The sequence below is a fragment of the Pteropus vampyrus genome, unplaced genomic scaffold, assembly GCF_000151845.1.
Source record: "Pteropus vampyrus isolate Shadow unplaced genomic scaffold, Pvam_2.0 Scaffold2, whole genome shotgun sequence".
Taxonomy (NCBI): domain Eukaryota; kingdom Metazoa; phylum Chordata; class Mammalia; order Chiroptera; family Pteropodidae; genus Pteropus; species Pteropus vampyrus.
In genome coordinates this window covers 18,413,709-18,439,998 of record NW_011888783.1, presented here as the reverse complement: position 1 = coordinate 18,439,998, position 26,290 = coordinate 18,413,709, and the positions used below count along the sequence as shown (strand labels likewise).

At 36.9% G+C, this 26,290-nt stretch overlaps 1 protein-coding gene across 1 annotated transcript; it reads left to right on the top strand.

Annotated features, from left to right (window-relative positions):
• GORASP2 (golgi reassembly stacking protein 2) lies at positions 1 to 26,180 on the top strand. The gene is made up of 10 exons (XM_011357693.2): positions 1 to 224; positions 10,578 to 10,658; positions 11,731 to 11,934; positions 12,397 to 12,483; positions 13,204 to 13,334; positions 16,845 to 16,977; positions 18,632 to 18,755; positions 22,256 to 22,342; positions 23,329 to 23,439; positions 24,848 to 26,180. Exons 1-10 carry the CDS (start codon positions 162 to 164, stop codon positions 25,186 to 25,188), a joined length of 1,362 nt encoding a protein of 453 aa, XP_011355995.1. The 5' UTR covers positions 1 to 161; the 3' UTR covers positions 25,189 to 26,180.
• The last annotated feature ends 110 nt before the right edge of the window (positions 26,181 to 26,290 follow it).

Genomic DNA, 26,290 nt, shown 5'->3' with positions numbered 1-26,290 from the left:
TGGCTGCCGCGGAGACGATCTCCCGGCGGGCAGTGCGGCCCGGCTCTCCGGCGGCAGGGAGTGCCACGTCCCAAGTGCTAAGCGGAGGAGCGGAGCGGGAGGTACGCGGCTGGCGGGGATCATCGCGGAGCCCGGCCGAAGCACACTGATCGCCCTCCGCCATGGGCTCTTCGCAGAGCGTCGAGATCCCAGGCGGGGGCACAGAAGGCTACCACGTCCTGCGGGTAAGAGCTCCGACGGCGGCCCGAGAGCTGCGGGATGGAGGCGGGGCCTGGCCGCGGGAGGCGGAGGCCCCGACGGGCCCTTTCCCAAGGCTGCCAGGCCGGAGTCGGCGAGGGAGCGGCGACCGCGGGCGCTTCTGTGGCCGAGGCTGGTTCGAGAGGCCGCTCGCATCCCGCCTCCCCAGATCGCTGCGGGCCCGGAGTCTCCCCCGTTGGGAGGACCGCTGGAGCTAGTGACGGCGTCCGGCGACCTCACCAGGGAGCGACCCAGGCGAGAGGGGAGCAACCTTGGCTCCATTTCCTTCTCATGATCTCTGCCCTCTCTCGCTTAATTTTTAGCTTCCAAAGTTAGGAAAGGCTTGGGGGCAAGGTCTGCAAAGAGGTGATTACGAAGGTATCTTTTGAGTTTTCCGAGAAAAGGAAGCCTGGAACCCGCGGAGAAGAGGCAGGGGATGCGACAGCAGGTGTTAATTTACCTCGGCGCTGTCTGCATGTTTAGAAAGGCCAATCAGGCAAACCGAAAACGAAATGGCCTTAAAGTAGGTTTGACGGACTTAAATTTACTTGACGGGAGTTTTTCCACTTGTGTCGCTCCTGACCTTTCCCGTCAGTCCTTTTCCACATATCTTGGCTCGGGAGAACTTCCTTTCTGTCCTAAAACTGCTCAAGATGTGGTGGAGATTAAGGATTAGAGCCATAGTGGTTAAAAAAAATCAAGTGGTGAAGAAGAACATTTAAAAGTATAATCTGGGTAAATAAAGGAAAGCAACGTGGGTCACCAGGTTGCAGAGAAGCATCGTATTTCAAAAGGCATTAACGAAGTCCCTATGTATGGACAGCCTAGATTGAACAAAGCCTGTGGTCCTTTACTCATTAAACTAGAAGTCTTTAAAAGTAGCATTGATGGTTGTGTGCTGTGACACCTGCATGTGTGGTAACATGATTGACTGTCAACAGAGTGACCCCAATCTGTAGAGCCATTTCAGGACGTAATAGAGTGTCACTAGATATTAGCTTCTTACAGGCAAGAGCGTTTTCACTGAAAGTGAGAAAGTGCACTTCCTGGTGCTACAGTCATTTTCTGCTTTAGGTCCCATGTTTTAGGTGAGACACGCTTTAGCCAGATATCTGTGCGGTAAGGCTTTGATTAGTCACTTTTCTGCTCTGGAAAGGATGATTTTTTCCCTGGAAAATAAAGGTAGTCTATAAACATATTACCTTCCTGTTCCCTGCAGCTAAGCCAACAGCCAAGTACCACACTGATTGGGGGGAAACAAAGAAGTATCACATCCTAGGTATGAAGTGAAAGTTAGTGGCAGTACTTTTCCATTATCTGATTTGATTTTGAGTTCTCTGCCTGGGGTATGTTATCCAGTATTACTAGTTGGTTCTCACAGTGACTGATTGTGGCCATGAATCTTTGCAGATTCATGATATTTTTATAATACATGCACTTAGTAAAGCACAATGTTAATGAGTTTTAAGTCTGTTAAAAAGCTGTATGAATCAAAAGGATTCCAGTTCAGTGATTTCTGTTAATGACTACATTTGCCATAAATAACAAGTTAAAGTGTATTTTTTTTACATAGGTGCACCTCAGTAAGTCAGTGCTCATACATATTCTGTAGTGCAGATATGTTAACAGTCTATAAATCTGGTTTTTTAGAAGCAGGAGAGCTTAGTTTCCAGTCTGCAGCTGGAGCATAAATGTTGCAAAAGATGAAATAATTCTTATTTTGTTTGAGTTTTATTAGAGGGAGCTTTAAAATAGTAATGGTCTCCTAGTTTAGGAGAATTTTTAAATGTATCTGAGTTCTAACCCACTCTGCCCCTGATTCTATAATTGGTTTTCTTTGTTTTCAAAGCGAAAAGTACTGTGTTAAATCTCAACAGATAAAAATATCTTCCTTTCATTTGTTATTGCCTAAATGTGCAGCGATATATCCCACCGCTGGATTACTAAGCTTGTAAACCAGAGTAAATATGGTAGGATAACCTTGGAATAAAATCATCCATGTTTAACAAGTTCTAGAATCATTTAATTAGTAGTTTTCCTTAATAGTCAATTCTGTGGCCATTTCCTTGTTAGTAATAAAAACTTGAATGACTGGGTTTTGAAATACCAAGTATAGTGTCACCCATATGCATTACTGCTTTATTATTATTTCAAAATCCCTACAATCCAGATAGATTGAATTTTACATTTTTACATTTTTCCATATCCATTGTTAGATTCTGCTTTAAAAAAATCTTTAGGGACAACCTTGAAACAGTTCCAGATTTTCTGCTATGAGCAGTGTGCTCTCCTCTTTATGTTTTATGTATTTATTTATTAATGCACATTCTCATGTTGTGATCATATTGTATACCCAACTCACCACTCTAGAGTTAACCACCATAGATAGTTTATGTATTCCTTAAAAAATGTATGATGCATATAAAATAAACTACCCTCCTCTTTCACTCTTTTTTTTTCCTTTTGTAACTTTTGGGATCATATAATACATACTGTTGTTACACACCTTGGTCTTCTCATTCAAAAACCCATCTTGGCGGTCTTTCCATGGCAACACATAAGAGATCTGCTTCCTGTTTCACCTCACTCCATAGAAGTCAGTTTACCATAGTTTGGTTAAGCAGCACCTCCTGGTGTTGGACATTTAATTTTTCTAGTCTATGGCTGTTAAAAGTACATACCTACAACCTTAAATGAATGCTATTTTTGTTTTCACTTAAAATGTACATTTTCTCAAATTATTGAATTTTAATGTCTATATAAGCATTGATCTTCCTTTTAGTAAATTGTTTTATTATCAGCACGTGTTCATTAGAGATCATTTGTATAAGTTCGAAAAGTATAACAAAGAACTTAAATTACCTGTAATTCTACCATCAAAAGGTAAATACTGTTGAGGTATTTTTCCTGGCCTTTTTCCCCTGTGCCCAGCATTGCCCTTTAGCCATGTTTCACAAGAGTTTTGAATGATATGACATATTCAAGTACAATATGGTCAAAAGTTATCATAAGATGTTGGCTTTACAACCTAAATATCTTACAGCTGAGGAATTGTTAAATAAATGAGGGCCTAACGCCAGAATCAAATACTATGTGTTTAGTGAAAATTGTGTTTCAAAACACTCTGTGGGCAAAGGTATTCCTCTCCGTGTATTTCCATGTCCATTTGAGCACCCAGGAAAATAAACTGGAAAGGTAACCAAGCCAGGATATTAAAAGGATTATTGATGGATGGTGACATATTTATATTTCTTTTAAACTTTAATATATTTTCTAAAATTTCCACAGCAATCATGAAATATCTGTATATTCAAAAATATATAGTTATAAAAAGTCATTTTTAAAAAGTGAACTCTTAGCGGAAGATTTTAAAATTTGTTCAAAAATCTTCTTTTAAAAATAACAGTATATTTCAGATTCCTTTAAGCAGTGGGTTCACCTTGAGTACCACTTTTATTCCCGTCTTCTAATTCTAACATAGGCAGGAAAAATGTTAACCAGTACTTCCCAGTTTTGTTACAAAACTTACTATGAGTTAACTGCAATTGAAGTATGTTGAATATAGAAATCTTGCCTAGCTAGATTTTTTATTAATTATCAAGTGAACTCAATAAGGGCATTTTCAAAATTATATTTTTGGAGTTGCCCAATGGATACCTATTAGAAATTAAGATATTCACATTAATTCCATTCTGCACTTAATACTTTTTGAGATGGGGGATATCTGAAGACATTCTGAAACCAGTTTTCGCATCAATATGGGACATGGAAAATGTCATGTTCACTATTATAATTCCATCCAAGAGAAATTGTGAGGTGATGAATGTTTTGTGGGAAAGGACATTGAGATGAAATGTGTCTCCTGTGTAATAACAGGCCTTTATCTCCCGAGCCATTTGTTACAGACTGGGCAGCATTAGGTACTCTTTTTAAAGGAGAAAGTAGTAGTAAGTGGAATAATTTCAATAGGAAATGGAATACGTAGACCATTTCTTCTGTTACATGGATCTACTCTTTTAAATTGATGACTTAACTAATCTACATGAAATCCTGAAGGATTTCAGCTTAATGTTTATTTTGAGAAAGTAAATTCCCAATATTTAATAGTCATAATTTTTTCTTTATTCTGCCGACAGTGTTTCTCAAACTTTTAAAACTCATGCTGCCATTTGAAAAACATAAAAATTTCACTACTACCCCCTTCTCACTCATTCTGAAAACAATGAGTGTAAAAAGAAAACATTATTTGATGTCATTTCCAAATAAAAGTTATAATCGAAAAAGTTTTATAAATACTACCTAAAGATTGACCTGCTCCCAAAATTAATCTCTTCTAATAAAAGACTATGAAGTTTAACTAATAAACAGTCTTTGAAATTGCTTTTAAATGTAGGAATCAGAATATTTCAGGTAATTAATGCCATAGAATACAATGTATGTGAACCTTAGGACACTTTTAGGACTTTTAAGTACAGTTGGAAATAAATGTTTCCCCATATAAATAGGCCTTGAACAAATAGACACGTTCATGTTTTGGGGATGAAATGCATTTTAATGTAGGGACTGTCATCCTCAGGATCCTCATTTGAGAGACCCTGCTGTTGGTGGGTAATTATGGTTTCTGTCTCTGGTCAGTAAGTGGTAGAGTGCACAGCACTGGCTCTAGTGCCTTCTGGGTGAGATTTTCAATATGTTCTTAGATTGCAGTAATTTCATTTCTACTTTTTGGATAGAGGAAGCATATCTTAAAACTTTTTATATTAAAAAAGTGCACATAAGTGGACAGCTTGATGAATTTTCGCAAACATACATGTGTAACCAGCATCTCATCTTCTTCCAGTCGCACTCTGACTACTCCTCAACTCCCCAGAGTGAATACTATCCCAGTTTCTAACAGTGTAGATTACTTTGGCCTCTTCTTATACTTTATATAAATAGAATCATATGATATATATTCATTTGTGTCTGGCTGCTTTTGCTTGTGAGATTTATCCATGTTGTTGTGTATTGCTGTAGATCTTTCATTTCATTCTCTATTTCAAGGCATTAAGAATATATAAAAAAATTTATTCTGTTGTTGATGGATATTGTATAGTTTTTAGTTTGGGGCTATTACAAATAGTGCTGCTGTGAACATTATACTGTATGCGCCTTTTGAAAAGCATATGTATACCCCTTTATGTTAGGTATACGAAAGAGTGGAATATTTGGTCGAAGGTATGCATATTTGATATTGCCAGATAGTTTACTAATTTACATTCCCACTGACAGGTTTCTGATTGTTCTGTATCCTTATTAACACATCGTAGTTTTCATCTTTTTCATTTTGGCCACTCTGATAGGTGCGTAGTGGTATTGCATTGTGGTTTTAATTTGCATTTCCTTGATGACTATTGAAGTTGAACACATTTTCGTATTTATTGACTAAAATCTTTTCCTTATTTCTCTATTAGGTTATCTCTTTTTTAGCGGCTTTATCGAGATATAATTTATAGATCATTAAATCCAACCTTTTAAAGGATACAGTTCAGTGGTTTTATAGTGTATTAACAGAATTGTTCAACCATCTCCAGTATCCACTTCCAAAACCTTTTTTGTTACCCATTGGCAACTACTCCCCATTCCCTCTACCCCCCACCCCCTGGCAACCACTAATCTACTTTCTGTTTCTATGGATTTGCATTTTCTGGGCATTTAAATGGAATCATACAATATGTGGTCTTTATGACTGGCTTCTTTCACTTAGCGTAGTGTTTTCAAGGTTTGTTCGTGTTGTAACGTGTATCAGTACTTTATTCCTTCTAATTACCAAATAATATTCCATTTTATGGGTGTACTACAATTTGATTATCCATTCATCAGCTGAGGAACATCAGCTGAGTTTCTATTTTCTGGCTATTATGAATAATGCAGCTGTGAAATTTGAGTATTCAAGTTTTTACATGGACGTGTTTTCATTTCTCTTGGTTGTATACCTAGGAGTAGAATTGCTGGGTTATATGATAATTGTGTTTAACATTTTGAGAATGTGCCAAACTTTTCCACAGCGACTGCACCATTTTACATTCCTACCATCACGAGAGTTCCAATTTCTTTACATTCTTACCAATCCTTGTTATTGTCTTTTTTATGGTAGCTGTTCTTATAGATATGAAGTGATATCTCACTGTGGTTTTACTGTCTTTCTTAATGATTCATACTATTCTAAATTTGTTCTGAATACAGTTTCTCTGTTAAATATGTATTATATTTGTATTTCATATTGTATAGTTTAGCTTATCAGTTTTTTAGTTAATGGTTAGTACTTTTTGTGTTCTATTTAAGAAGTCTTCATACCTCAAGGTCTCAAAGATATTCTGTGTTTTTCTCTAAAAGTTTTATTTAGATCCACTGTCCATATGGAATTTTTTTTTCTTTCCTTTTTTTTTTTTTGGGAATTGATTTTTGAGAGACAACATTTAAAGAAATAATTTCTCTCCTCTTAGCTGGCTAACATTTTACATCTTTTTCTTTTCTTTTTTAAAGGGTAAGAGATAAATTAATACATCGTTAGAAAAAGAACGTAGTGTTCAAGAATTAACTGGTTGTAACGATTTGCCTTCAGGTGTTGATTGCAGAGTTAGGAAGATGAATTTTAGATTCGTAGGACTCCTATCATATGTCAGAGACTTAGCCAAGCATTTTATAAACAAACTCATTTAATTTCTACAATATCCTTGTAAAGTAGATGACATTATCCCTTACTTGCAGATGAAAAAACTTAAGCCCGGAAAGATAAACTTTCCCAAGGACACACTGCTAATAAGTAGGTAAAACCACGGCTCAAAACCAAGTAACTCTAGTTCAACAACACTGTTATCTTTTCACTGTACATTTTTTCAAAATTTTGTAAAATCTTATTAAACTTATAAATGTTATCTGTTCATCTTAAATTGCTATGATATTTGGCCCAATAATGTTAAGTGGCCCATGGAGCAGGTACGTGCATGTGCGTGTGTGTACATGTGTATGTGTGCGCATGCGCCCATGTGTTAAGATGGTTCGAAGGAAGCAAAGGATGAATCAACAATCGAGAGATCTCAGGAGACAGAAATTATTGAAGTAATCTGATTCTTGAGAGATTAGGTGCCTAAGAGATTCTTGTCACTGGATAATATTACTAGAGAAACTTACCTGTGTGAATGCTTAATTTGCTGTGTCATAGACCTTATTTTGTGCTAGGAAATGAAGGAATTTCCTTTTAAGTGCATTAGGGTCAAAGAGAACATTTTCCCAGGGCTCCCTCTACTGGCTTCCAAGCAGTATTTGAGATACCTAGTTGGCAGAATTATGCTGGATGTAAATAAATTTAGGAAAGAAATTAATTTCAAGGTCCATTAGAAACAGAGCAATGTTTGTAGCAAAGGAAAATGGAAAAATAGTGTTAGAGAAAGGATTCTTTCCGTTTATTTTAGAATTCAAAGATAGTTATTGAATCTTTTTTTAATTATGGGGAGGACTACATCTAACGGTATTGGAAACTTTCTTTTTCAAACAAATAGCAGTAAAACTTTATACTTGGAGAGTGGTGTGATAAGTATCAGTGTGCAAGATCAGCTTTCTGAGCTGGTGATGGCATTACAAAAGCACTGTCTTAGCCCTTTCTAACTAAGACGGTAAAATTTGGCAGCCTCAATGGAGAAGTCTGAAATTGATCAATGGACTGATTGGTTTCTAGGAAAGAATGGTCGTTTGGAAGCATTCCGACTCAGAAAATTAGAATTGGACACTATTAAATGAGAAACTTGACTCTGAGGGAGCTCCTAGAGTCTTTGCTATTTATCCTCTTCACACCTGAGGCATTTTACACCTGGTAGGCACCTACCTAATAGGCAGGCATTTCACACCTAGTACATTGTGACTCTCTCACCTAGCTGTGACCTGACCTCACTTTTATTCTCATAATAGCTTCAAACGGCCACCTTTTTCCTTTCAGCATTGCCATTTGAGGAGAAATCTATCTGCTGTTGTGGGTGCTAGACTTTTTACTTGATTATATATAATGTCCCCCATTTAAGGAAACTGAGTATACAGAAACGAAACAAGTGTGTATTGGTTATTTTTATTAGAGCTAACACCTTTAAATCCTTTTGATATTTAATTTGTTTAATTTACAAAAATGATTTTGTCTCAAATTTGCATAAAGCAAGATCAAACAATTTTTGTAAAACATTGAATAATCTTTAAAATGGATAACTAACATTCTTTACTGTGCCAAATGAAGAAAATTTAATTTTACTTCTTCAGAGGCAATGATAGTGTAATTTGGCATTAAATAAATAAAAGGTAACAAGAATTCAAGAAGTAATGAATGTCTCATTAATCCAAGATTAGTATCATTAATCCAAGAAGTCAGATATTAGAGGACATATTCTGGGAACAATCTGGGTTCCATTTTGAAAGCATTAAAATTATTACTGTGGAAATAGCTGCAGATGTATGTATGGATGACAGCGTATATCTATTATTTACATGGTCTCAGAATTGACTATTAGAACTGTTTGGACTATTATAGAAAATCAGCCTACAAATATCAGGGCAAACTTCGTTTTCATAGGAAAATTTTGACGGTATTTAAAAACATCAAGCAGAATAAAAATTCCTTAAAACATTATGAAAATATTTTAGAGGAGAAATGCAAAATGGATTATATTAACTTTTTGCTCTTTTGTCATATTACTACTATTACTAGTTACTAATATTTTTATTACTGCAAATTTAGAAAATTTAATAGTTAATTTTAATCCATTTCAAAGTTGAGATGTTAAACATTCGCATTGTTGAGAAGCAAAATAATCTTAATCTTCCATTTAAAGTCCTCTATAAATCTGGCTCCACCCTTTCTTTCCAGCAGCCTCCTTACTGTACTAATAGTTGTAAAATGTACTTTTGAGTTTCACCTCTACCACTAACCAGCTGTGAGACCATAGGCAAATCAGAGGATGGTTTCTTCACCTATAAAATAAAAGAATTTCACAAGATCAGTGGTTTTAACACTTTATTTGTATCATGGAGAAAACCTTTGAGAAGCTGATGAAAGCCATAGATCTTTACCTACTGAAAACTGCCGATTCATACAAAATGTTGCATATCATATCGGGAGCTGCACTGTTTCCTGAAACTACCCCCAGACCTCTTGGATTAGAAGATTTCCGATTTCCAAAATCCGTACCTCTGTATTTCTATCCCATATCACCCTGTTGTCTAGCTGTACTATAGTATGGTCCTCATTTTTCAGACTCCTCCTTTTGAGTTTTTATTCATATCACTTCTTCAACTTTCAGATATCCTTCCTTATCCCCTTGTCCATCTTCACTTTTGAAAGTTCTGTCTCCTTAAAGCACAATTAGAGAGACAGAGAGATTGTGTGTGTGTGTGTGTGTGTGTGTGAGAGAGTGTGTGCGTGTGTGCATGTGTGTGTGTGTGTGTGTGAAGCTGCTTCAATCAGAATGAACTTTTCTCAAAGTTGAAAACCACATGATATCACTCATATGTGGGATTTAAGCTGACAGTAACAGATAGGCATGACAGAGACTCATGGACACAGACAGTAGATTACTGGTTACCAGGGAAAGGGGCAGTGGGGTGAGGTCAATAAGGGTAAAAGGGGTCAGATATTTGGTGTTAGAAGGAAATCTAACTGGATAGTGAACACAATGCAGTATATATACGACTTACAGTTGAATGACACACTGAGTTGAAACTTAATTTGATTTTGTTAATGTCACCCCAGTAATTTTTAATTAAAAAAAAAGAATCTTTCCCTTTGAACTTTGTACCTGCATTTAGCCCTTACTTGTTCGGTCTTATATTACAGTTATTAGAGAGCTATATATCTTCTGTCTCCCCTTTCTCTTCTTGCCTGTTCCTGAACACATTATAAATATTTTGACATCAGCAGCTATGTTCCTATATTTTATTATTGAATTGTGCCTTTCTAGTAGTAGTCATGGAATAAATGCTCACCAATTAATTTAAATTTGTCACTCAGTTGTAATAATTAATTGTCTGCCATATTATGTATTAAATGCTGGGAGGATTGCTCCCCCTGCCTCCAAAAAGTGGAAAGTGGTGTGAAATAGAACCATAGAGGGAAAACCATATGTAGAAGATGAACTTAAAGAATGATTAGAATTTAGGAAGCTGCCAAGGGTATTATCTGGGAGAGAGAAATGAGGGAACTAGTGTGTATATTTCCTTATCAATAAAATTAATCTATTTTTACAGAAAAGATAGGTATTAAAATTTTGTTTACAAATTTAAACTTCAAATTTTTTATTTTGGCATTTTTGTTTTTACAGGTACAAGAAAATTCCCCAGGACATAGAGCTGGACTGGAGCCATTCTTTGATTTTATTGTTTCTATTAATGGTTCAAGATTAGTAAGTTCTGCATTTTGTAGTTTTGCTTAGAGTAATCTGTAATCTTTTGAAAATGGAATTTTTCAGTTTATCTGGGATGGATGTTTTTATTCATTAGTTACAAACGTTAGAGTATGATACCAGTTTGTAAAAATAAACATGTGTTGGTAAACATGAAAATGTCAAATATAGAATACGATAGTCACACTGATTATTTTGGGGGAATAAAATCACTGGAGACTTTTACTTTATGTGTTAAATATTTAAATTTGTTAAACAGAAAAATAATTAAGATGAAAAAGTTTGCTTTTTCAAAGATGTCAGACTTTTGTTGGTTATTGACAAATGGGTTAGTAAAGACTCTCAGATAACTTGTCAATTTCCTTGGAGCTAAGTTCCATGATATATAAGCAGTGTTACTAGAGCCAGATAGATGTATTCCAAAAGTGCAGAATTAAAACCACTTTTTATAAATTGCTTTCAGTTTACCTATAGTAAGGTCCTATAGGAAGGAAATTGTATAATTTCATCAAAAGAAATGGCTGCTTGGTTGGCTTATTTTTCATAACAATCTTAAGTTTTTGTTATTACTTATCAACATCTCCTACAATGGCTTGCATTCATTTATGTAATGAAATATTTAACATACTGCTTCCATTTTCTTTTCCTGCCAGTTCCTAATAAATAAAGTGTATGTTTGGAAGGGAAATCCAAAATTAAACTTCAGCACAAGCAAATGGTTTAGATTTTAAAATGAGAGGCATACCAACTCTGGTAGTAATACGACTTTTTATGGACTATTTTGGTTTTTTATCATGGAAGCTCTAGATCACTTCAATTAATGTTGAGCTGCAAATTCCAAAATCTGTAGTTGGCTATTAGAAAAAAAGTCAGAAATTGTTGTTTACGTAAGAGTTATTCTTAATTTCTTAACACTGTTTTATTTGAAGGAATATTTGAATGTTGATGAAAACTTTGCCTAGTAAATGTTTTATGTTGATTATTAATATTACTGTAATAGGGCCATAGGATTCTTCAGCTAAGATAGTTAACATCTTTATTTATTATGAAAAATAATTTTATTTGTTCACAGAATAAAGACAATGATACTCTTAAGGATCTACTGAAAGCAAATGTTGAAAAGCCTGTAAAAATGCTTATCTACAGCAGTAAAACACTGGAGCTGCGAGAGACCTCAGTCACACCAAGTAACATGTGGGGTGGCCAGGGCTTGTTGGGAGTGAGCATTCGTTTCTGCAGCTTTGATGGGGCAAATGAAAATGTTTGGCATGTGTTGGTAGGTATCAACTGTGAGCCGTTGCTTACATTTTAGCAAGCAGCATAGAAATGTGTTTTAACAGTGGTTGTTTCCAGTTTGGTAAGATAGAAGGGGTATTATTATTAGTCCACATTTAGTTCCTGAAAATCAGAATTCATTGCTTTTGAAATATGAATTAATTTAAAAAAAAAAAAAACATGAGGAAGAGAAATATAGATGCCTAAGAACTACTTTTCTAATGATTTATCCATTAGAAGAAGCAGATAGCTACGGAAATATTTTAAATGTTTATTAAACATTATGTAATTTTTATGCTTGGGAAATTTAAAAATTTGTATTTTGTAGTTTCTGACATTATCTCTAACAAGACAGTTAGAAATATAGGGGTTTTAATCACTACGACTAAAGACTGTGAACTGTAAAAATTTGAAGATTATTTTATATAAATTAATTTTGGGGTGTGTTTTTGTTTCATTTTAGGAAGTGGAATCAAATTCTCCTGCGGCACTGGCAGGTCTTAGACCTCACAGTGATTATATCATTGGAGCAGATACTGTCATGAATGAGGTAATTAGTGTGTTTTATTAATAATGAAAATTATATAACATTTTTAATTAATGTTTAAGTTCAGATGTATATTTGCATACTTTGCATTTAGAGTTAAAATTTAGGTTTTTACTGCTTCAGAGCGTTAAACAGAACATCTCAGAAGTGTCTTATTAGGTATAGCTATGAGGAAAAACACATACTGTGTAGCAGTTTCACAGATTTTGTGTATGGTATACATAAATCTCTTATGTACCTCAAGACTAAATCAAATCTTCATTTTGGTTATTGATTTCATTATCTCTCCCCCCTTTAACGTTACAAAATTGTCTCAGCTATATTAGATCCTTTTCTTTGCCATAGCTAATAGAAGCATATATTGTTAAATCAAAAATGAGAGAAAAAGTAAGGTACCCCAGGTGCCCAAGTCTTAATGAGCAAAAAGCAGAATATGTAGAATTTGGGTGAGAAGAGTTTTACTAAAATGCGACTGGGTCTTAAGAAACCAGACCTTAGGCCTTGTGCATAGAAGAGAGATAATAAACCTTGTTTGGAGTATCCATTTTAAGAAATAATTTTCGTGTCTGGGGGAAGGCCCAAAATCTGTGGCTTTTTTTTTTGCTTTTTTTTTTTTTTTTTTTTTTTAATTTTCCAGGTGATTTTATTATAAACCATGTTGGAGACTCGCTGTTCTAAAGTTCAGTAACATAAAAACATTTTTCTCCTGTGATGCTTTTGCAGTCTGAAGATCTGTTCAGCCTTATTGAAACACATGAAGCAAAACCATTGAAACTTTATGTGTATAATACAGACACTGATAACTGCAGAGAAGTGATTATTACACCAAATTCTGCATGGGGTGGAGAAGGCAGGTAAGGTCATTTTTAGACTAAGGTATGACTGTCTGAACTTAGCCAGATGTGTTATAAACATTGAACATTTTTATTTTGAAATAAGTTATTGGTTTATTATAAGACTTCACTTGAGAATAGGAAAGAGCTGACCTAGAATATTAAACCAAATAATTCATTTTTTTAAAGCACATATTTGGGGAGAATGGTATATATACTATCGTCTTTTTCCTTACTGATTTAAGAGCTAAGAGCCTTTTTTGGTTTGGTTTTGTTATTTTAATAAAGTCATTTTTCAGGGTTTTTTTTCCCAGTTCCCCTCCCCAGCAATGGGACAGTACAGTGTAACTATATCTAGCTGCTGGAAAATTTTCTTAGCACTTTGTGGAAATTGTTGGCTTTCAGAAATAGGCTGATTTCAACCAAAAGTTAGACAAAATTGCAACAATAAAAAGCATTTAGAAAGAGGACCAAACCAAGCAGATAAGTAAGCTTTATAAAATCAGGTTTCTGGGACTGATGAGTCAGTTCCCTAATTTTGAAAAGCCAGACCAAAGCAAAGCATGCTTCTTTAGGTCTTTCAGCTGTTGTTTAAATTGTACAAATTTTTCGCTATTTGACAGTCCTGACAGACTTTTTTAATTTGAGGAATTATTAAGCTGTAATTATAGGAAAGCCTAGGGTTTGGAGACTTCCAAGTGTTTTGTAAAAGTTCCAGCATTTGCTGGGAAAAGGATGACTTAGTTGATGCAGGCAGAGAAAGCCTGTTTGCTCACAATGTCGTTAACCTCAGTGCCTGAGATTATACAGCTGAACGTCTGTTGCCACCAGAATGCTAAGTTTTTGCAACTTGAGAAAATGAGATAGAGGTATCATCTTAAGAATCTGGCCTGTCTGAGGCAATATTTGATCGTTATCATTGCCCATTGTCCAGACAGGTTTATAACCACACAGAAATACGATCTTTTCAAGGCATTCAGAATTGATTAATTTCAGAGGGACTGACTCATATAAACTAAATTTGCAAAGCTGCTATATTCATTAGAATGGTAAATTTTCAGTTTACAAAAGAAAAATTCTTCAGTCAGATTAGTACCACAAGAGTACTTGGTGAGCATGGGATCAAAGTACAAGGAAGAGATTCTGCGGATGGTGAAATCATCACTAGTTCTGTTAATTTTTAATTCCACTAAGTACCGCTACATTCTTGTTCTTGGAGCCCTTCTTTTCTAGACTCTGGCAATTATTTTTCTTTGGAAGACATTTTCTTTCGACATGATTTGTTTCCACTGATCAGTCATTGCTTTAATTTTTTTTAATTTAAAAAAAAATTGTATTATTAGTTTCAAGTATATGGTACATTGGTTACACATTTCTATAGTTTATGAAACAATCCCCCTGATTACTCTTTCTCTCCTCTGCCTCTACACCTAGTCATTACCTTACTGCTGTCTGCATTCCCTATGCTGTGCTTCCCATCCCCGTGACCCTCTATCAACTACTAACTTGTACTTCTTAGACCCTTCATTCCTTTCTCTCAGCCCCCCATCTCCCCTCCAGTCTGGCTGTCACCAGATTGTCCTCTATATTCGTGAGTCCGTTTTTGATAAATTTGTTCTTTTTGTTCCTTAGATTCCTCATATAAGTGAAATCATATGGTATTTATCTTTATCTTACTTATTTCACTCAGCATAATAACCTCTAGGTCCATCCATGTCATTGCGAATGGTAGGATTTCTTTTTTTTTTTAATGGCTAAATAATATTCCATTGTATATATGAACCATAACTTCTTTATCCAGTCGTCTGTTGATGGGCATTTAGGTTGCTTCCATATCTTGGCTATTGTAAATAATGCTGCCTTGAACACAGTGACACATAAATCTTTACAACTTATCGTTTTGGTTTTCTTGGGATAGATACCCAAATCAGTCATTGCTTTAGACAGGCCCACACAGACCATATTCCTGAGTCTGCACTCATCGGCATATATCTGCCTCTGGTTTTCATTCTTTCGTCAGATGCTGACCACATTTCATTGAATACAGCACATTTCCCTTAGTGTCATTCTTGGGCTAGTTTTAAGTTTGCAGAGGTTCTCACTGTTGCCTTAAGTGCCTCTCTACTACCACTTAGTTATTTTGATTAATAAGCATCTCGTCTTAAATTGCAGCTGTCTCTGAAAGACTATCACTGATCCATATAAATTATTTAATCTTACTTTCTTCCTCCAAATTTATCTTCAGTCCAGTTCAGTGAGAATTGCAGTTTTGATGGTAGAAGGGAGGAAAAGTGAGAGAAGAAGAAACAAGTAATTTTGTCATATGAAGCATCATTATGAAATCAGATTTGGATAAGGAGGAGCTGAAGTTGGCCACTGCCTGATCTCCCAGCTTTTGTTGTTCTTAGTACCCGTGGAAATAATAAATGCTGGCAGGCGAGAGACGCAGAGATATCGGTGCATGGCCCATTCAGAAAATGTCAAGTAGTGTGGAAAATAAAAGCAATCATGATAGAAACATAGCTGGAATCTGATTATGAAGGGCCTTAAATACCATGGGCAGGAATTTGGATATACTTTGAGACTATGATATTTTATCAATGGGGGTTCTTTGGCTCTAAAGAGCTGTCATTGTTATAAGCAGACATGAATTTTTTGCTGTAGAATCATTCATATAATCAAAGAAACAACTAAAGAATCAGACTTGGAAAGGTTAGGACTCAGGACACCTCTAGGGATTTAGAGAGGAAGGACTAATTGACAATTTCATTAGTATTCTACTGAAGCGATGAGCCGTTTTTATTTATTCTGTCACTCCCAAGATTTGTAGCCATGGACAGGAGAGGTGCACTGGCCTGGCTTTTGTCATTAGCCATTCCTTGGTTTGGGCAGAAGAGGCTCCCTAATTGACAATCTCACCAGCCCAGCACACAACAGCAAAGTGATTCCCCAAAAGGAAGAAGGAAAAAGGAATATTAGGAGGCCAAAAGACTGTGCAAAGAAGCAATGTGATCATATCTTATTTAAAAAGATGGATTCTGGTAGCAGTAGGAGGATGAATTAGGAATAATCTGGATTAATTTGGATCGATGTGTGTCAGGTTCTGAAAAAGAACTATGGGATATGTAAATAACATTGTATAGAAGTGCTTGGAGCTCTTCAGTGGAAAGACTTATTCATTCAGGAAATAATTATTAAGTGTCTGCTGTGTGCCAGGAACTGTCAAGGCAGTAAACAAAACAAGGTCTCTGCCCTCAAGAACCTTAACATTTTATTGGGGGAGACAGAAAATAAATAAATATGCATTGTGTTGAATGGTGATAAAATGCTTGAAGAAAAATAAAGGCAAGTAAGGGTAGCATCCATGGTGGAAGGAAGGGTTCTGTTTCATAAAAGGGTGGTCAGAGGAGACCTTTGATAAGATGACATTATTTAAAAGAATGGAAATGTATTTGTTTTTATATTTCAAAACTTCAATGAAATGCAAGCTATGATTGATAAAAGTAATTTTAAGAAAAAATATTTTCATAGCCTAGGATGTGGCATTGGATATGGTTATTTGCATCGAATACCTACACGCCCCTTTGAAGAAGGAAAGAAAATTTCTCTTCCAGGACAGATGGCTGGTACACCTATTGCTCCTCTTAAAGATGGGTTTATGGAGGTAAGATAACTTTACTACCTAATTTGACATAAAGTTTATCGAGTGTTAATGTATGTGGTGGTAGCATTAATTGAGACAGGGCAGATGATAGTTAACTATTGACCTTGTTGAATTTGATCTGCATATCCAGATGGATAGTCTATGGGTGTGGATTTAAGGAAAGAGAACAAGGCTAGAGATACAGATCATCAACAAATCATCAGAATCATCAGCAAGAGAAGATAATTTAACTCAATAAGCATTGATAAAAATCATCGAGGGATTGGGCCTGGGTGGGTCAGAGGACTGAAGTCAGAATCTTGAACATTCCTATTTAAATAGATGGGCAGAGGAAGGGGATCCAGCATAGGAAGCTCAAAAGTCCAAGGGGAGAACAAAGCTTCAAGAAAAAGAGCATATTCAGCTCTGTGAGATACCGCAGAGAAGTCTGTAAGGGAAGGAGTGAAAAAACATGTCCTGGTCTAGAGCAATTTCAGAGACTTGACGGAGTACAGATAACAAATTACAGGAAGTAGAGGTTAAATGGTGAATGATAAGATGATGACAGCTGGTGCTTACTAGTTTAAGAAACTTGACTGGGAAAGCAAAGAATGCTAGGTGTGTGGGGACTATTACAGGATCAAAGCGAAGGTTTTAAAGAAATAAGAGAGATTTCTGCACAGGATTATAGGCTTTTAAAATGTTTCCTGTTGAGCATATAGTAGCTGTCAGGTTTTCACCTGACACTTGTGTCCCACAGGACAGTTAACTCTTGTCTGCATGACTAAATAAAAAACAAACATCTGTAAAGAAAATGCTATAGTTGTAAAGAAAGGGCTGCTATCACTCTCATTTTATAGTACAGTTTGTCCATCCCCGATTCTAGAGGAAATGAAGAGGAGCTATGAAGAAGTAGGACCTCCGCTCCCTCTCTACCCCCACCACCATAGCCAGAGCCAGGGTAGTTCTGTGTTCAGACTCCTATGACCATATCTGTTGCCCCTAACCAGACGAGCTTCTATGGGTAGTCTGAGAAGACTAGAGGGTGAAATGACAGCTAGAGAAAAGGGCTAGAATACAAGTTATGTTGGAATGTTCCAGAAGGCACTAGAGTTGGCAGAAATTGGAGTATTCAGAGGTGAAACCACCCATCCATGCATCTACCCATCTGTAGAGTTTATATGGCCATACTCACTCATTTTCCCTTGCTGGAAGGTAAAGATCTGGCTGCCACATTCATTCATTGATGAGAAACTTAAGAGGGATTTATCATGGTATTAAGATTCCAGCTAATTTCTTCCATGAGTGATAAAAGTTAAAAACAAAATTCTGGTAGAGAATTCAGAGAAGAGGAAAGCAGTGGCGTTATAAGAGTTAAGTAAAATGATTTTTGGTTGGCCAGGAAGGAGAAGAGAGTAGAATCTCCTAGTATGGAAGTAGTTAGAACAGTGTGTAACAGTGTAGATGCCATATGTCAAGAGACTGAAAGTGACAGAATGGGGAGATGTTTACAATGCATGGTCCTTGGCAGGTGTCTGAAGGCGGAAGTGTCAGGTGAAAACCTGACAGCTACTATATGCTCAAAAAAAGGTATCTGTAGGACTGTTGAGAGCCAATATTTGTATTTTCTTTAAGTAAACTTGAGTAATTTTTTTTCCTTTCTCTTTTCTGGAAGGTCCAGCTGTCCTCAGTTAATCCCCCATCTTTGTCACCACCAGGGACTACAGAAATTGAACAGGGTCTGTCTGGACTTTCTATTAGCACAACTTCACCAGCTGTCAGTAATGTCCTCACTACAGGTATACAGAAAAATATATTCTACTCTCAGTCTACTTTGTTTTACATGATATTCTTTTCTGTCTCAAGCTACAGAACTTTAAAAACTAATGCCAGTATACTTTGAAATGTGCTCTGCATTGACAGACCCTCTCTGTGAAAGATAGTACTAAATTACCACGCTCTTTGCACACAGGGCCAGCATTTAAACCCCTTCTCAACGTATTTTAGACCTTGGGCTTCTTTCACTATTGTACAAGTTGTAGAGTTTGGGCTCTACCTTTACATTATGTTTAATTGCTCTGTTTACCCAATAGATGTTCGCGTATCCCCTAGGTAGTAGACATGGGGTATGGAAGTCAGCAGCATTCCTAGGAGCTCAGTCTTGCTCATGGGACGTGTGTCTGTTTCCTTCCTTTCATGTATTCCTTGTTCTACCTAATGCACATAGTCCTTATTTATTTTAGTTTCTTTCAACAACTTTATTAGGATCTAATTCACATACCATACAGTTCACCCATTTAAAGTGTGCAGTTCATCTTTTTTTTTTTTTTTTAGTATATTTGCACAATTGTGTAATCATTACCTCCGTCAATTTTAGAACATTTTATTACCCTGAAAGAAACCCTGTACCCATTATCAGTACTCCCTGTTCTTCCCCAACCTTCCAGGCCTGGGCAGTTACTAAACTACTTTCTCTTTCAGTGGATTTGCCTAATCTAGACATTTCATATGTGTGGTCTGTGATTGGCTTCTTTCACTTTGAATAATGTTTTTAAGGTTCATTCGAGTCATAGCATAAATTAATACTCCAGTCCCTTTTATGGATAAAAGCTGTTCCATTAGATGGATATGCCACATTTTGTTTAGCCATTCATCATTTGAGGGACTTTTTGAGTTGTTTCTACTTTTTGGCTATTAATAATGCTCTAAAACATTTGTGTACAAGTTTTTGTGTGGACATGTTTTCATTTTTCCTGGTTATATACCCAGGAGTGGAATTGCTTGGTCACATGATATAGTTCTTCATTTGGTATGTTGGTAGAGTTTATTTTTCCCTTTCTTTTTTTTAAATCTTCTGTTTTCTGGTTTTCTTTCTTCATAATACCAAGACTATATTATGTACTCAGTAAATGTAAATTAAGTGAATGAAATACTGACATGGTTTAGTTTTACTTCATTAATATCCTTTATTCTTGAGCACTTTTTAATATTTGTATTCAGAATTTGCTTATACTCCACTCTGTTCTGGAATGGACTTTAAACAGCCCACCAAGATGCATTTAAGGTCAGCAGTATGATCTCGAGTTTGTTCCCTAGGTTCAAATCCTGTCTCTTTTCAGAGTTTTCATTTACTTCCCAAAGATACGTTTTCTTAGATTAAATTTAAATTTTAACTTTTTATAATTAAAAATTTCAAACATACTAAAAAGTAAATGGAGCAGTATAACAAACCCCTCTCTTCTGTCTGACCAGTTATCAATGTGGAGATATATTTTCCCAGCCCCTACTCTTTGCTGGTTTTTTCCCCAGCTTTTTTGAGGTTTAATATAAAATTAACTCACTGTAACTATACAACTCAATGATTTTCAGTAAATTTATGCAGTTGTCATCACCACAATCCAATTTTAGAACATTTCATAGATGACATTAAATATTAATGTCATCAATATCAGGCCTTAGATACAGTTGGGATATTAAAGTTTATTTCACTTAAACACTGTTTGAGTTCTTGTTATGATACTATGATTTTTCTCATATATCCTGAACAGACTAAGTAAGAGTGAGTTCGGGAATTTCTCAAGGCAGTAGCCGTGTGCCCATATCTGAATAACTGATTCGGGTGCTATATTAAGAGCTCTTCTAATTTTAAGGGACAGCTGACATCACTCTTCAGGTCCCAGTTTCTTTTTGACATTTTAAATCTTCCCTCATTACATTACAGTTATACTTGTATTGTCTTATAAGCACTTGCACTGAGATCCCTGGCCTTATTATACTGTAGAAAAATGGCTTCTGGGATATTAAAAGAAAGACAGAAATGTAAGTAAAGCAATAATTGCTCAAAAGAGACTGAAAAAAATCAACATTTTTTACTTAAAAATACTCAATTGTTCTAGCATCAAAACATGAGAAACTACTTTTTTGTTAGGCTTTTCTCATCTTTACTTTTAATTATACTATTGCAAAGTAGCCCAAACAGTAACTGTAGAAATATAAAAGTACATGGTTATATGTACTTTTTATAAAAATAACTTCTCTATGGATTGAAAAGTTTTAAATTATGAAATTTTTAGAAAATGAATATATCATTTTGAAAGGCATTAATCCGTGTGACCTTTTTGGTATACTCTTTACACTTCCTGTCCCTCTTCCTTGCTCAGTTTTTCTATGGAAAACTTAAACTATTTTACATGTATTTTACTTGTTCGATATTTGTTTCCCTTCCTTTCCTGCCCTTAATTAGAATATAAATTTCCTGAAGGTAGTGATTTCTATTTTCTTTATACCACAAAGTGCCTCAGTGTCTAGAATAATATCTAACATATAGTAGATGCCCCCACAAAACTTCAGTGAACGAACACACCACCCAACCAACCAGCCCCTTTAAGAATCAGATGAAAACAAAGAACCCTCTTCTGCTTTTGCATGCCTCCAATTGCTGCAGAAAAGTAAATACATGAATAAATAAATATCTGAAAATGGTTACTTCATATTTTTAGGTACAATTCATTCCTGCTCCTGTATATAAGCAGATCTCTGTAAGACAAAATCTAGAATCCATGTGCAATAAATAAAAGTGCGGTTTTGGCATCACCAAAACCTCCCACATGAATAGGTGATAAACATTAATAGATAATCTTTATTAGGTAGTATCCTAAGAGTTACATGGATGTGAAAAACATAACCTCCTCAAGCTAACATCAGTAAATGTGGGAATGTACTAGATTTCAGAAGGGTGTCACAGAACCTAACATCAAAAGGAAATGGAGATTCAGGAAGCCAGGTCATTCCATCTTTGGAGGTCCACATGCTCTTTTGTCTCTTTCAGGCCATCTGCATTATTCTTTCACAGATCAGGATTCGCTGTTTTCAGGGCACATCCCTCTCACCCACTCCAGCAGCCCCAGGTTCACATGGCTTCTTTGTTCAGGAGCCCAGTAAAGATTGACTAGAATCCAGTGTCCCATTTCCAAATTTCCAGAACAGTTTTCTAATCTAGTCTTGCTTGGGTCAAATATAAAACTCTTGTCCAGTGAGTTTAGCGGGGCAGCTTTACAGAGCTTCCCACCCTCTTGGCCCAGGCTCTGCTAAGAGTCTTTGTTAAGGGCCATGGGCAGAGTAAATTAGATCAGCTATGACACAGTGACACAGCCAGAAACCAGACTAAATGAAGTCCCACTGAATGCAGACCTGACCATGGGGGCAGGGGAAGGGAACTGAACACTCTCTTAATAATAGTCTGTTCATTCTTTGTCAGCCGAATTTGTTAGATTTTAAAAGATTGTGCTTTTTTTTTTAGGTGTACCAACAGTACCATTATTGCCACCACAGGTAAACCAGTCCTTCACTTCTGTGCCATCAATGAGTCCAGCTACTACATTACCAGGTAAGTAGCAGGAGAGTAGAGATGCGTGTATTAATAGCATTACTAAAATTTTTCATCTTAAAAAACAATGAAAAAAAAAAACCTGTGTGGTTTTTGTCACTCATTTTGTCACTGCTGATAGATGAGAGCAAGTGGCGATGAGCTGTTAGCTTCTGAGCCTTTGGCTCCTTACCCCTGGCCAGCCTGCCTCTGCAGCATGAGGCGGGAATGGCGAGTATGTAAAAGCTGCGCTGCTTCAGAGCTTCCTCAGTTAGGGCTTTCTAATAGTTTGTGTAAATACACATTGTGTCCTAGAAGAGAGCACTTCTTATTTGGGTTTTCAGTAGCTCTAACATTGTTAGATTTTTTTTTTTTCCTCTTACTGTTCCCAGTAATGACCAAGTCTTTTTATCCAGTAGATAACAAATATTATTTCAATGATCTAGTATATTTGCATTGCGAGAGCCTTTAATTGTATGACTAAAGATGTCCTTACACATAGTAAGCCATTAACCCATTAACTAAGTGTGTGTACATACACACACACACACAGAACAATAAAGCAAGTATTGTAAAATGTTAGCATTCGGGGAATTTGAGTAAAAGGTATATGTGGGTATGCTTTATAGCAAATACATTTTGTAACTCTAAGTCTGAAATTATTTCAGAATTAAAAAAAAGAAAAGGCCAGAGAGAGACCGTAAACCTCAACTAACGAAGAAATATTCAGTTCCGTTTACTACCATACTTACTGGGATAAATCATTCCTTTCTCTAAGACACTCAGGTCTCATCATTCTTGCGCTCAGATTTAAAAGTATTCATACTTGTTGTAACCGTATAGAAAGACATTTTGCTTAAGTGAGCTTTCGTTGTTAATGTGAGACAGAACTGCCCACGATAGGTGGGCTTCTGCTTTTCTCACTTCGAAGTGGGTAGTATTTTTTGAATACACAAAGATTGAATGTTTTCCCCAATGTTTACTTTTTGTTCTCACCTTCTCTTCAGGTCTGATGCCTTTACCAACTGGACTACCTAACCTGCCCGCCCTCCCCAACCTCAACCTCCCCGCACCACATGCCCTGCCCAGTGTCAGCCTTCCAGAACTCGTGAATGCGGGTATGTTGCCCATCTTGCCTTCCTAGGACTCTGTCTAATAAGAAGATTTATCAAGGAGAGCCAATCTTCTATTTCAGTTTTTCTGGAAAAAGCAGATCAGTTTAATAAATTTCAGCTGCTTCAACTAAATAGTAATCTTTTTTATTTAAAAATTTGAAAAGAAGAGGAAAAAGTATATCTTTGTGATTCTCCTCTGCCTATCATCCCCCTTTCTCCTCTCCCTGCACCCTGACAGCTCAAGCACAGTAGAGGCCAGTTGTAGAAATAAACAGTTGCATGGCATGGCGCTGCTGTAACTAAATTGGATGGAAGATATACCGTTCATCCAGTGGAGGTGAAAACTCCCTGTGATTCTTCTTGTGTTTTGGGCGGCTGCCAGTGGAAGTACCTGTCTTGCATAGCCCAGGCCCAGAAACTCAGGATGTGAAACTATTACCCTTGCTCAGCTGGCTGGGCTTATTGTTTAATACATATTCTTCATTATTAACAAATGTTTTTATAATAAAAACTGAGAGATTTTAGCCGCAGATAGTTAAGTTAGCAGATTTTCAAGGTGTTTACACTCAGATTTTATGCACTGATAAAAATGAAGCAGCAGAGTATCCCACAGGTCTGCTCTCCTAGTTAATGATTACCCAGGTACCTTTGACTTTGAAATGGCCATGTGTCAGGGCTGACTTTTAATTACTGTATACTCTAACATTTACTGTGTTAGCACTCCCTTTGTCTTTTCTTTTGTGCCCTGTATTCTTGGCTTCTTCCTCTGCCCTTTCCCCAAATTGACAGACAGACTCTAAGAGCATTGAGGGTTTCAGCAGCCCAGCGGTTGCCCTGAACCTGTTGTACAGCCTGCCTTTCCTTTGTTTCTTAAAGAGGTAAAGCCCTTTCCTTTATTCCTCATTTTAATATCGTCACAATAAACCCACCAAGTATAATGTAAAAAGTTATCAGTCAGTCACAGGGCTTGAACAGAGGATGGGTACTTATGGCAAGGCTGATGCAGGGCCACTTGACCAGCCCCTCCCTTCCATTGCCTTCCCAGGAGGGCTGGCTTTTCTGTGCCTCTTCCTGTTGTCTGTCCAGAAGGCAGCTCTAACCCAGCTTCGGCTTTGCTGGGTGAGCTGCTTACCTGTCCCCACTGGGAGAATCATTTCTTACCTGAGCTGGACTGACTCATACACAGCCTAGGCTCCTAGGAGCCTGGAAGCGGGGAACCTTTCCTCCTGGTCTCACAGTGAATATTTTACTGTCCTGGCCTCTAACTGAGGATAAGCAGAGATTGTGCTTTGAGTCATCTCTCCTTGGCGTCAATTTCCTTAATGAAATACAAATGAAAATAGTCATGTGATGGTGACTGCTGCTCTTTCGGTGCTGGGAGGATGTATGATCTATGCCATTTTTGTCCTAGGTTTGCCACCTCTTCCTTCTTTGCCTCCCCGAAACTTACCCGGCATTGCACCTCTCCCCATGCCATCCGAGTTCCTTCCGTCATTCCCTTTGGTTCCAGAGGTCTCTTCTGCAGCAGGCTCAGAGGAACTGCTGTCCTCCCTCCCATCCACCGGCAGCCCACCCTCCGACCCAGTCACGACCACTGCAAGGGCAGACGCTGCCTCCGCACTCACTGTGGATGTGATGCTTCCAACTTCCAAGGCGCCCACCACTGTTGAGGACAGAGTCAGCGAATCCACCCCAGCCAGCGAGAAGCCTGTTTCTGCAGTAACGGATGCAAATGCCTCTGAGTCACCTTAACTTTGAACCATTTTTGGAGTTGGCGTGGTGTGCTTATTTAACCACGGAAGCGAGTTGGAAATGCAACTATCATTAATTTCGTACTAGTTTGTACTGTATCTGTAGGCATCCTGTAAATAATTCTAAGGGGGAAACTAAGCAAGAGGACCTGGGCTTGAATCCTGCTACGTCAGGTAGGCTCATGGGCCTGGGAGGGAAATGTTAGAAAGTGCTTGTATTTTAAAACAACCAAAAAGAATTGTAAGGGTAGCTTGCTGCCAGGTTTCCACTGCCATTCTTGGGGGTGTGCATCTTTGGGAAAGGTGGTGACAGGATGTCCACTAGTCTCCCTGTCCCCCTGCTGCTCTCTCTGTAAGAAGAAGAAATATTTTATGCCTAATATTCACATGCAACATATCTTGTATTTTGTAAATTGATTGCAAGAATGCAGACCACCTCACTAAACCACGAAAGGAAAAGATAATTATACTTTTGGTCTCCGTGAGTCACATCTCTTTTAAGGTTTACACGAAATAATCTAACTAAAGATGTTTGTTAAAGTTGCACAATATGCACTATTAATTGAACATCTTTCTATTCAGCCTATACACAGATCCTTGTTTTGAGCTCTCAGAATTACAGACAACATTTTGTAACTGCTGCTGTTGCTTTACACATCCACCATAAAATGGCATTTAAAAAGAAATAAAGGAGATGTTGCAGTTTTAAACCAGAAGGTGGCACTTTGTGGCTACTTAAAACATTATAGCTATATTGGAAAAGAATAGATACAGCAATAAATTACAGTAATTTGACTTTTCTTCTTGTGGTACGTTTAAATTACAACTCCTAATTGCCATGTGTACACTTGTTACTCTCTAGGATGTTGCACATCGTTAACATAATTTCCATGTCTTAATGTTTGCTTTCTCCTAACTTTTCTAAGAGGTGATAAGTGGAATCGATTTATTGAATGAAATTAAATGCACATTATATCTCTGTTTTTTAAATAAGATGAAAGAGGTTCATCGATTATTGACGTGGTACTAGCATGAATGTTGCTAAGCGAGCAGCACATCTAACTACAAGCACTCCCCTGGACACTACACTTAGCAGCACCAAC

What these genes read in the sequence shown, in the direction of transcription:
- GORASP2 (XM_011357693.2), top strand. Translation starts at nt 162, where the DNA reads ATGGGCTCTTCGCAGAGCGTCGAGATCCCAGGCGGGGGCACAGAAGGC. An exon ending in AAGGCTACCACGTCCTGCGG is followed by an intron (nt 225 to 10,577) that starts GTAAGAGCTCCG and finishes TTGTTTTTACAG; the next exon opens with GTACAAGAAAATTCCCCAGG. An exon ending in AAAATGTTTGGCATGTGTTG is followed by an intron (nt 11,935 to 12,396) that starts GTAGGTATCAAC and finishes GTTTCATTTTAG; the next exon opens with GAAGTGGAATCAAATTCTCC.